Here is a 12831-nt window from a genome sequence, read left to right as displayed (position 1 = left end):
CAAAATTATTATTAAATATTAATATTAAATCACAAATTAAAATAATTTTAAAGTTCTGATATGTGAAGATTATAGACACAGTGCTTATATTTATGCAGCTAAATGACTATCACTTATGACAGGTATATATGTATATGTGGTCGTAAGACCGCTACTCCTTTACTCGTCCACCACCTCTGAGGCGACGGACAGCAATCAGCCCGATCCGATACCATCGGGTTGATTGACACCCCCTGCTAGCGGCCGATTGGCCACGAATGTGCAGGGGGCGGCATTTCACAAGCATTTCACTAGAAATGCTTGTGCAATGATAAATGCCCGACAGCGTATGCACATTAGTAAATCGGCCCCTTAGTGCTATTGCATTGTCTTTTTATCATTTGTTGATTATAAAAATCTACTATATTTACTGTTCCTTTAAATGAGGTAGAATTTAATTTAATCTTGTATAAAAACAAATTTTAGAAAAATTTGAAATGCAACTACTTTGTGTATGGTATATGAAAAAGGTTTAGTCTTTTTAAATCACATTAGCGCTCTACTTTTTCCTATGCTGCCACTGGTATTGGGGATGAATTTTCCTTTGGCTCCTTCTCTACAACAGTAGATGGTTTCTGGTACTCTATGTACTCAACAACAGCATAGAGAATTATGCCAATAACAATCACAGATAAAAGTATGTAAAGTTTCACAGACACACATAAAAATGTGCTATATCCAAATGCAATAACAAATCCAATTGATTCCCAAAGACAAAAATTTGCAAAGGCAGCCTCCTTGTTTTTCTCAAACAAAATCCCATACAGAGCTAAAAGAGACAAGGACATAAACAATATTAGTATACGTTTCTGTGTAAAGAATAAAAAAAGCATAATCAAAAAAATGTAAAATGTGTGTGTGTATATATATATATATATATATATATATATATATATATTTCTGTACCTTAATTAAAATGTACTTTATTGCTAAGAAAAAAATAAATGCTAATCATCATCTGAGCCTTCAGTGAGTCATAATCTTTTTGCTGGCGGTTTATATATATATATATATATATATATATATTCATGCCTATTCATCTGTATTTATGTGTATATATGTGTATTCATGTGTATCTGTGTTTATATGTCTATTCGTATTTGTATGTGTATATATGTGTATATATGTATATTCATGTGTATTTATGTGTATATATGTGTATATATGTATATTCATGTGTATCTTTGTTTATATGTCTATTCATGTGTATTTGTGTCTGTATGTGTATTCATGTGTATTTAAGTGTTTATATGTATATTCATGTGTATTTATGTGTTTATATGTGTATTCATGTATATTTATGTGTTTATGTGTAAATATGTGTATTTATGTGTTTATATGTGTGTATATACTCTATATGTCTATTTATGTGTGTTTATGTGTTTATATGTCTATTCATGTGTATCTGTGTTTATATATATATATATATATATATATATATATATATATATATATATATATATATATATATATATATATATATATATATATATATATCTGATATATATATCGAGCAAAATCTTGGAAGTGAATCCACCCTCCTAGGTTGTCTGCCTGGGTGCAAAAATGTAATAGATACGTTGCAAATGAATGCACTACCAGGACTTCTTAATAGTGAGTCAAAAATAATTTATTGACGTTTCGGGGTTCACACTGACCCCTTCATCAGAATCTGATTCTGATGAAGGGGTCAGTGTGAACCCCGAAACGTCAATAAATTATTTTTGACTCACTATTAAGAAGTCCTGAGAGTGCATTAATTTGCAACGTGTGTATATATATATATATATATGTATATATAAATAAATAACACGAGTTAGATGTATTAGTCTTTTAAAAAATAATTTACCAAGTCCTTTGATACTTACAGCTGATCTGTGTTTGCCAGACAGCATCTGCAATTCCCCATATTCCGGAAATGACAAAAAACACAGCTATCTGCCCAGCATGAGGCTTCCACAATAAAAGGGCAATGATACAAGCAATTTGCACGAAGGCTCCTAAAAAAAACAACAACAAAAAACGCATTTTGATAAAGAGATTTCAGTAAAATTATAAAGTAAAAATGACGTATTTCTGCAATATATATTTGTTAAATAATCGTTTTGATTCAGTTGTTTGAATTATTTTGCTAGTGTCTTGCTCAAATCTTCATTATCTATCGGTGCTTTTAAAGAACACAGAAATAAAATGTCGAATGAAAATGTATAAAAACTGAGAGAGAAAATTAAAGGGATATAATTATGCAAACAAAAAATATTTAAATGAGTAAGAGCATTTTATTATTGCACTATTACTTTACTGTATCTGTACCCCAAAAGTGTTAAAAACATAGTTAAAATCAATTTCATTTGAGCAATGCTCTTCTACTCCTGAGCTGAAGATGTCCATTGATTTTGTAGCTATGTACATATGCTGCTCCTGATTGGCTCAGAGGCTGTGATCAGCTCCAGTTTAGTGGTGCATTTAAACACATAGGTATAGAAAAGCAATAGCGCAATATTTAAATTTTCAGTAAAGCATTTTCTTATTTTAATGTCGTGTCATTCTGTTTGCTAAGGGTGATACTTTTTAAAGGGTGACACAAGACAAAATTAAACTTTCATGATTCAGATAGAGCAAGCAATTTTAAACAACTTTCCAATTTACTTCCATTAACGAAATGTGCATTTTTTTTTTTTTTTTTACACTTTAGTCACCAGTCCTACTGAGCATGTGCAGGAATTGACAGAATATAAGTATATGCATTTGTGATTGGCTGATGGCTGTCACATGGTACAGGAGTAGTGGAAATTAGACATAACTTTGAAACTTGTCAAGTTCAGACTAAGGGCGCCATGTACTAAGCGGCTGGCGGACAGCTTCTTAACTCGCGAAGCTGTCCGCCCGCCTTCGCTACACACGGGCAGCGGATCTGTTGATCCGCTTGCCGTATGTATCATTACACACTCATCGGTGTGTGTAATGCCCGCCCCTTCAATCGCGCGACCAATCACGCGACTGAAGGGGCTGTCAATCACCGAGAGCGAGCGTGCTCTCGGTGATTTTGCTTCGCCACCTAAGAGGTGGCGTAGGGTGTAGGAAGCAGCGGTCTAATGTCCGCTGCTTCTTACATTGCGGGAAGCAGGCTCGCATATGCGAACCTGCCCCGCAAAGGCTCCGGAGCAGTTTTCGCTGCTTCGTACATGGAGCCCTAGGTGCTATTGTGTTGTCTTTTAATCATACATTTGTAGATTATTCAAATCTAATGTATTTACTGGTCCTTTAACACTATTGGTGTAAAGTGAGTTATCTTATATGATCATTGTTTATTAAGATAATAGTATCTCTTAGTATTAAGACACACCTGACAAAAAAATAGAGATTCTTCCAGTATATTGGGACAGCTTTCCAAATACTACAGCACAGATAGCATTAGTAACTCCAAAACTGATGATCACAAAGCCAACCATTCGAATACCAATAGCGCAGGTCACATAGTCCTGCAAAAAGACAAAATTATTTATATTATTATACATAATATTATATTATATATATTATCTTTATCTATCAAAAAGATATGAAATCCAAAAATGTTTCTGTCATGATTCAGATAGAGCATTACATTTTAAGCATCTTTCAAATTTACTTCTATTATCAATTTTCTTTGTTCTCTTGGTATCTTTATTTAAAAAAAGCAGGAATGTAATTTTAGGAGCTGGACCATTTTTTAGTTCAGCACCATGGGTAACAATTGCTGATTGGTGGCTACATTTAGACACCAATCAGAAAGCGCTACCCAGGCTCTGAACCAAACATGGGCCGGCTCCTAAGCTTTACATTCCTGTTTATCAAATAAAGATACCAATAGAACGAAGAAAAATTGATAACAGGAAATTAGAAAGTTTCTTAGAATTGCATGCTTTATCTGAATTATGACAGAAAAAAAAATTGTGTTTCATATCCCTTTAATAGACTGATACTGCATTATCATCATTTTTTTTATTACATAAATTACTATATTTCAGCATTTGCTTTTTTTAAAAGGTAATAAACAAAAACAATTCTAACGTGTTGTTATTTTTAATGGTATTATTATTATGACTAAGTAAAACAAATTCATATAGGAGGACAAGAGCCCAGTTCCCAAGAGTTTATAAGGCACTGAGCAGCAGGTAAACATATATATCAAAATATATTTGCATGATAAATTAAAATTAAATGAAAACAGCTGTTACAAATTTATATTGAAACAGGAAATGTATGTTTAACAGAACTGATTCAAAGAGACCAGTTGCTCATTGGTTAATAAAAACAGGTTCCCTCTGTTCCAATGGTGGACAGACAACTTCCCACAAGCACAAGAATTAGTTTTAGCCAAAGAACACCCTTTTTAAAAATTTAAAAAAAAATCTATTTGATATTGAGCCCTGTTGACACCAATATTTCTTTAAAGAAAAGAGACATTTGATCAGTTCTATGCTCAGAAAATATAAAAAAATGTATTTGTATTATGAATTTATTTCTCCATAGTTCAGATCTGTCCATATCTCATCATTTTGATATATTCAATATTTTATAACATTTGTACAAAATCCTTACACACACACATATACATCCCATATAATAAAAGGCCAGGTATGTTTGTCCAATGCAGTCATGCGCAGTAGAGACTGCGCAAGGCAGACATACCTGGCCTTAACCCCTTAACGAACAGCACCGATGTGCAGTATAGACAAGCGCAAGGACGTCGCTGGTCGTTAAGCCCTTAAGGACCAGCGTCATACCCCGTATAACGCTGCTGTCCTGGGCCTCTCTGTGCCGCGATCTCGCTAAAAGTAGCGAGATTGCGCTATTTTTGCATGCACCATGAGTGTCCCTCTCTGCATCAGGCAACGGGGGTGCCGATCGTTGGTGTCGTGGGTGGGTTAGGAGGGAGGCAGGTGGGCAGCCCATCGCTGGAGGGGAGCAGGAGGGGGCGGTCCCGCTGCGCTTACACATTTTGGCTCGTGTCCACGACTTTAGCACTATTACACATATATATCACTTATTTTAATTTAAATGCCCTTATTATAATCTTATCTTGGGTATTTTAAAGAATAAAAAATTAAAAGCCTTACCCGAGTAAAGTCCCCTGTTATGAAACCTTGTTCTAAACCGCTAAACAGCGTAAGAGGAATCAGCAAACATTGGCGTTTATCTTTTAGGTGCTTAAAGGTTTCAAAAAACATTGAGCATATTGTCTGCGTTTTCTCCTGTTCAGTCTCCTCCTTTGTTTTGATTGTATCCAGAAATATAGCGATTAAGAGGACAGCAATTACGCCGCAACCTAAGACAGAACCACAGTATTAGTAATATTAGTAACAGCTAAAAGAAAAAACCGTAGCTGCTCATTGTTTAGGGGGAAAAAAAACCAGAAACAAAACTTTAGTTTGTGCTCAGAATACTATTTCCAAATGTTAATATTCTGGTCACCTTAGAGCACTTAATGGATTAAATATTCGGTGTCAATTTGTAATTATATACTCTAATATGAAATCCTTTTTTAATAGAATAAGTAAAGAGTTATAAATAAGGTAAAGGTCAAAATGTAAGGAAATACCATGCAACCTTTGTTGATAAGTGGCATGAAGTCTATATTTTTAAAAACCGAGTGCCCAGTTTTTAAAAATACTATTAAAAACAGGGGCACTTTCATTCATGAAAGTTCACATTGCAACGGTTTTGTTAAAATATTTACCTTTTTCTTCTTCCAAGCTGGACCAGCGATCCCCCTCCCGCAGCTGCTCTGTACTTACATCAGCAATGACGAATCTGACTTCCTCCAATCATGACTTCCCCCCAGAGCAAACGTTTCCTGAGGCCATCCCGTCATTGGAGGAAGCTGGTTTCGTCATTGCTGTGTAAGTACAGGAGGAAGAAGCTGGCGGGTATCGCTGGTCCGGCTTGCAAGAAGAAAAAGGTAAGTATTTTAACAAAACCTGTGAAATTTAAACTTTCATGAATAAAAGTGCCCCTGTTTTTATTAGTATTTATCTTCACTTTAAAGGGACACGAAACCCAGGATTTTTTTTTCATGATTCAGCTAGAGAATACAATTTTAAACAACATTCCATTTTACTTTGATTATCTAATTTGCTCCATTCTTTAGATATCCTTTGTTGAAAAAATAGCAATGCATATGGATGAGCCAATCACACGAGGCATCTATGTGCAGCCACCAATCAGCAGCTACTGAGCCTATTTAGATAAGCATTTCAACAAAGGATATCAAAAGAATGAAGCAAATTAGATAATCAAAGTAAATTGGAATGTTGTTTAAAATTGTATTCTCTAGCTGAAGTAGAAGTAAATTGGAAAGTTGTTTTGTTATTTCTAAATCATGAAAGAAAAAAATTTGGGTTTCATGTCCATTTATATCTCCCACATTTTAAGAATTCAGAGAACTAATCAGTGATTTTTGACAAATTCCTATGTCATATTGAGCATCTGATACAATAATCGCTGTTGTAGTGCAACAAATCTTAGCGTTCAGTTGCAAAAGATAATGTATTTAGAGCATAAGTTCTCACTGGAAAGGTAATGCATTAGGGCATTTTATTATTGCTTTACCTTTGAGTTTAACTCCTATAAAGGGGGTTATATACATAGTTATAGTTTAGGAATGAATAACCGGGAACTAGCTGAGCACACCTGATGAACCAATGACAAGAGGCGCCAATCACCAGCTAGCTCCCAGTATTGCAATGCTGTAGAGCTGACTTTTTAACTATGCAGCTGATCACAATCATTTAGAAAAACATATCAACTGATTTATCTACAAAATATACCCGTAGCCCTTAAAGGGACACTAAACCCAAATTTTTTCGTTAACAATTCAAATAGAGCAATTGTAAGCAACTTTCTAGTTTATTCCTATTATCAATTTTTCTTTGTTCTCTTACTATCTTTATTTAAAAAGCAGGAATGTAAAGCTAAGAAACCAGCCCATTTTTGGTTGAGAACCTGGGTTATGCTTGCTTATTGGTTTGCTAAATGTAGCCATTAATAAGCAAGCGCTATCCAGGGTGCTGAACCTAAAATGGGCTGGCTCCTAAGCAAGAGAATGAAGAAAAATTGTTAGTAGGAGTTAATTAGCAAGTTGCTTAAAATTGCATGCTCTATCTGAATCATGAAAGATAAAATGTGGGTTTAGTGTCCCTTTAAGGGTTTGTGGAGTATATTCTCTAAATGTGTTATGCAGGTGTCTATAAGAATTCTATCCACGTGCATTAAATTATGATTTTACATAATTGCTTGGAGCCATATTTAAAATCAGCTCTCAACATTGACAAAAGTGTTTTAATTTATAAATACATATCAGTTGAACATAACTGGAATTACTTGCAGTACCTGTATAACACCCAAGAAGAGTATAAAGCACAGTATCTGAGGGGCTAGGCCCTGTTATATTTTCTGCAGCGAGGGATTGGATTGGACAGAATCCTGCTCCACAGATTGTTTGATTCAATGCACCCAGCGATTCTCCTATAAATAAAATAAATAATTAATGAGACACTGCATAGCTTATATAGAATTATATCATCATGTTGTATTTGGAGAACATAATATATGATTTACTTCCACATAACTACCATAATTCCCTATATATACAGGCAGACAATACCTTTATTACCCTTTCCCCAGTTTTGCATAACCAATACAGTTATATTAATATACTTTTTATCACTGTGATTACCTTGTATCTAAGCCTCTGCAAACAGCCCCCTGATCACATGACTATTTATTTATTATCTATTGACTTGCAGTTAGTGCTGCGTTGTGCTAATTCTTAAATAACTTTCCGGGTGTGAACACAACGTTATCTATATGGCCCACATACACTAGCAGTCTCCTGTTGTGAAAAGCAAATAAAAAAGCATGTGATTAAGAGGCTGTCTATAGAGCCTTTGAAACAGGCAGACATTTAGAGGTTTAAAGGTTATAAATTATATTAATATAACTTTGTTGGTTGTGCAAAGCTGGGGAATGGGTAGTAAAGGCGCTATCTATCTTTTTAAACAATAACAGTTTTAGTGTAGACTGTCCCTTTAACATAGAATATCATAGAACCGAACCTAATTTAATCATAGGAGTAAATTGGAAACTTTTTTAAATTTGTATCTGTCTGAATCACAAACATTCGATTGCATATTTTCATTTTTGGGTTGAGACACTAGCACTGCAGCTATATATATTTATGGTAAAAATAAAAAGGAACAACACGTACCTGCATTTGGTGACAAGTTAAATATTAAAGATGATATTAGATTCCCCCATATACGACAAGTTTGACAAATGAAAAAGAAGATTCCAAAATAATGACTGACAACATCTTTTGTAGCTTTTCCAACCATTTCTGCATATTTGCTTCCAAGTGATGTAATATAGGCACTCTTTGCCGCCCACAGAGGCGCTCCACCTATTCCAAGCAGTATGGATGTTGTAATCAGAGTTGGCCTGCAAAATAATAGTTTTCTTAGAAACTCATAATCTATGAATGTTGACTGCAAGCAAAATATTATATTTGTGTTTCTTTACTATGGCATATCTGTTTTAAATAATTTACCACAGGAGGTATTTGGGTCAAGAATTAAGAAAAAAATAATACATGTTGTCAAGGCTTTTAGATTCACGGCTCTGTAATAAATCGACAAAAAACAAAGTCTAGACAAAGTCGAACTTTCATGATTCAGATAGGGTGTACAATTGTATACAACTTTCCAATTCACTTTTATCATAAAGTTTGCTGTGTTGTTCTCTTGGTATTCTAAACCTAGGTAGGCTTATATGCTAATTTCTAAGCCCTTGAAGGCCACCTCTTATCTCATGGCATTTTGACAGTTTTTCCTGTGGAGCTATTTATGTGTCAGCACTGATTGGCTACAATACAAGTCTGTCAAAAGAACTGGGATAAGGGGGTTGTCTGCCGAGGCTTATATACAAAGTAATAACAGAGGTAAAAAGTATTAAAGGGACAGTCAAGTCCCAAAAAAACTTGCATGATTTAAATAGGGCATGCAATTTTAAACAACTTTCCAATTTACTTTTATCACCAATTTTGCTTTGTTCTCTTGATATTCTTAGTTGAAAGCTAAAACTAGGAGGTTCATATGCTAATTTCTTAGACCTTGAAGACTGCCTCTAATCTGAATGCATTTTGACCACTAGAGGGCATTAGTTCATGTGTTTCCTATAGATAACATTGAGCTCATGCACGTGAAGTGACCTAGGAGTGAGCACTGATTGGCTAAAATGCAAGTCTGTCAAAAGAACTTCAATAAAGGGGCAGTCAGCAAAAGCTTAGATACAAGGTAATAACAGAGGTAAAACGTGTATTAATATAACTGTGTTGGTTATGCAAAACAGGGGAATGGATATTAAAGGTATTATCTTTCTTTTAAAACAACAAATATTCTGGTGTTGACTGTCCCTTTAATATAACAGTGTTGTTATGCAAAATTGGGGAATGGGTAATAAAGGGATTATCTATCTTTTTTAAACAATAAACATTTTCAAGAAGACTGTCCATTTAAACAGCTATCTAGTTTACTTCTTTTATCAACTTTTCTTTGTTCTCTTGGTATCCTTTGTTGAAAAAAACAGGGATGTACGCTCAGGAACACTAAATGGTAGCAGCTCTGCAAAACTGTTATACATTTGCAAGAGTCCTAGATGGTAGCACTTTTTTATTGCCATCTGGTGCTCCAGCCATATGCATTACCTGCCTTCATTCAAAGAATACCATAAGAACGAAGATCATTTGAAAATAGAAGTAAATTTGAAACTGTTAAAAAATTCTACTCTCTTATCTGAGTCGCAAAAGAACAAATTTGTGTTTCATGCCCCTTTAAAATACAAAATTAAATGTCTGTTCCTTATTTGTGCAGTTTCTTAAAATAGTTTTACACAGGCGTAGCTTTTAGAACTTTAAATACATAATGATTGCTAATGGTTAAAGTTTCCATATATATGAAGGGTATTTATTTAGCTATGTGCTATTGTTTACCCCAGTGAGGATTAACTGAATTTAACTAGACTGTCTGTGAATCACAGTTTCAATTCATTTATTATATTGTGTTATTTCACAGGTTGTTGTTCAGTAACTGGGAATTTTTAGAAATGTATTGTAATTTATAGCTGAGGTAAAATTATTTCACAGACAGGAATATCTTTAAGAAAAATAATTCCTTTTGGCATTTTGAAACCTTTGCACTTATAATTAAACCTGTATATATAATTAACTTTTTATTTGGCTACAACTCAGCTTGTTTTATTCTAGGAAAACAAAATGTGAACTGTATTTCTACCCTGGCATAAGCCAGTAAATTAACACCTTGTATTTGTTAATGAGTCATAGGTCACAAGCATAATAAGGTTTTACACTTCATTTAGTTTAGGTTTATTCTGTAATTACCAGCTTGGATAGAAGTTTCCTAGAGTAAAGGAAATGTAGCAGAACATTGATGCTACAATGGTCCATTTGCAGCCTAGTTTTTTCATAAGAATTGCTGGCAGGAACATTGATGAAATGGTTAGAGCACCATACATAACACTCAATGATGCAACACCAAGGCCCTCATCATGATTAAGACTGCTCTGTTTAAAAAAAGAAAAGATTATTAATTTGTTAAAATGTATTAAAATTATTAATATTCCCAAACATCTACCAGTAAACTATTGTGTTTCATATTTTTATTTTTGTTTCCATTAATAGAATTGTTTAAATTATGTAACATTTGTTCTGTAAAGTAAAACCATAATCAATATACTTCCTTATTTTAATCACCTAACTATAAAAAAGTGTATTTAAAGTACTTAAAGGGACACTGTACTATAAAATGTGTTCCAAATTTATTTTTATACCTACTGCAGAGTATTAAATTAATTGAAAATGATCTCTTCATCCTTATTTTTTTAATTTGAAATAGCTGGTTTTGCTGATTAAAACTATCACCTGTTATTCTCAAGGACATGCCCATACAAATGGTCTGAGCCTGCAGGTAAAGCATACCTGTTAGTGGTATCTATGTATAAAAATACTCATCCTATTATTAAGGTTTGCTAATTGTGGCTGGGGAGTTTAATGAGCTCAACCAGCTATTTCAGATATAAAAGTCTCTCTCCTGCCTCCCACTGGGAGATTAATTAGTGCTATTGTATCCTGTTTACATAGCTTTTCTACAGAGAATACGTTTAATATTTATATTTTCAATATAGGTGGTGGTTTCTACAGGCAAACTATTACAAGCAGCTATGTTAAGTAACAACATTAAGGTAAATGAGCTGTTTGCAAACAATTTGATACACTCCAACAGGTAAAATAGATCATTGTTAACAATTAAAGGGGGGAACATTTTGGAGTAAAATGTCCCTTTAATTTGTATGGATGTTGATATTATTTTTAGCATTTTTACAGTAAATCAAATTCTCTGAGAGTCTTATATTTATACTTATAATTCTCATGGAGATAGTACAAATGTTATGTGGTACTGTAGGTGAAAAACATCTACTGATTTTTAGTAGTGCCTTGTACTGTGTGGAGAACTAGACATGGAAAACATAGGTTTAATTAAAAAAAAATTGAGGCACCTTTGAGGTTTTGGAGGGCTACAGCTAGGAATTGGGGTTATAGCTCCCTCCCCAGCTCCTAAGTAGACCTAATATTGTGTTTAACTTAAAGTGAAGGTAAACTTTGATGAATGAAAGTCCATTTTTTAAAAATACTATTGAAAACAGGGGCACTTTCATTCATCAAAGTTTACAAATCAGCCATTTGACTAAAAACTTACCTTTGTTTTTTTTCACAGCCAGAGCAGCTTCCCCCTCCTGGAAATCCTCTCTTCACAAGTCAGCAATGACTAATCCGGCTTCCTCCAATCACAGCATGGCCTCAGGCAATGACCACCCTGTGGGGAAAGCCGTGATTGGAGGAAGAGAGTGTGTGAAGAGAGGATTTCCAGGAGGGGGAAGCTGCTCTGGCTGTGAAAAGAAAAAAGGTTAAGTTTTAATCAAAACGACTGCTTTGTAAACTTTGATGAATGAAAGTGCCCCTGTTTTTAATAGTATTCTTAAAAAATGGACTTTCATTCATCAAAGTTTACCTTCACTTTCATTACATCTGTTGTAAATGAATTTATACAAATTGTTAGCATGTGAATCCAATCGTATTACTGTATTAATATTATTGCTTCTAAACTTAAGATTATGCATTAAAAATAATCAAATAAAATGATATTGCATTGATATTTTCCATGCTCCATATTTAGATTGTTTTTTTTTGCTAATCTCTGAGACAGTATTTGATATTTAGGTTTTTTTAAATGTACATATTTACTTACTTGCAATGTCATAAGTCCAGCATAGGCAGTGTACAAAAAAAGGATTCCAAATGAAAGGACAAGCAAATTTTTCATAGGTTTTAGAGACATTTTCTTATGTTTGAATAATGTTTCACCACTTGAATATTTCTCAAATAATTATCTTAAAAAGAAATGTATGATAATTAGCTTTAGGATAAGTATTCTATACAAATGGCCTAGTTTTATTTGCTGCTGTAAACTGTGTATACTGGTGGTAGCAACAAGAATCTTCAGCAAAGTCTCTGGATATGTTTTACCACCAGTTTTCACACTTTACAAACAGCAATGGAAACTCGGCCTAAAGGTGCAAAAATAAAAAATATATATGTTGCTTTAAAGGTACATTAAAGGGACAGTCTAATCAAAATTAAACTTTCATGACTCAGATAGGGCATGTAATTTTAAACAACTT

The 12831-nt window shown here is 33.8% G+C and overlaps 1 protein-coding gene across 1 annotated transcript; it reads right to left on the bottom strand.

Moving 5' to 3' along the window:
• Positions 1-548: 548 nt before the first annotated feature.
• LOC128657806 (protein unc-93 homolog A-like) lies at positions 549-12488 on the bottom strand. The gene is made up of 8 exons (XM_053712223.1): positions 12399-12488; positions 10475-10656; positions 8288-8517; positions 7411-7545; positions 5139-5347; positions 3386-3521; positions 1908-2039; positions 549-808 (listed from the first exon to the last, which is right to left on the bottom strand). Exons 1-8 carry the CDS (start codon positions 12486-12488, stop codon positions 549-551), a joined length of 1374 nt encoding a protein of 457 aa, XP_053568198.1.
• Positions 12489-12831: the final 343 nt, after the last annotated feature.

This window comes from Bombina bombina, chromosome 4, assembly GCF_027579735.1.
Source record: "Bombina bombina isolate aBomBom1 chromosome 4, aBomBom1.pri, whole genome shotgun sequence".
Taxonomy (NCBI): Eukaryota; Metazoa; Chordata; class Amphibia; order Anura; family Bombinatoridae; genus Bombina; species Bombina bombina.
This window is presented reverse-complemented; position numbering and strand designations above follow the sequence as displayed.

Coding starts and splice junctions, on each gene's coding strand:
- LOC128657806 (XM_053712223.1), bottom strand. CDS start 12,488: ATGTCTCTAAAACCTATGAAAAATTTGCTTGTCCTTTCATTTGGAATC. Junction 10,657..12,398: donor CTGGACTTATGACATTGCAA/GTAAGTAAATAT, acceptor TTTTTTAAACAG/AGCAGTCTTAATCATGATGA. Junction 5,348..7,410: donor TCTTCTTGGGTGTTATACAG/GTACTGCAAGTA, acceptor GTTCTGTCTTAG/GTTGCGGCGTAATTGCTGTC.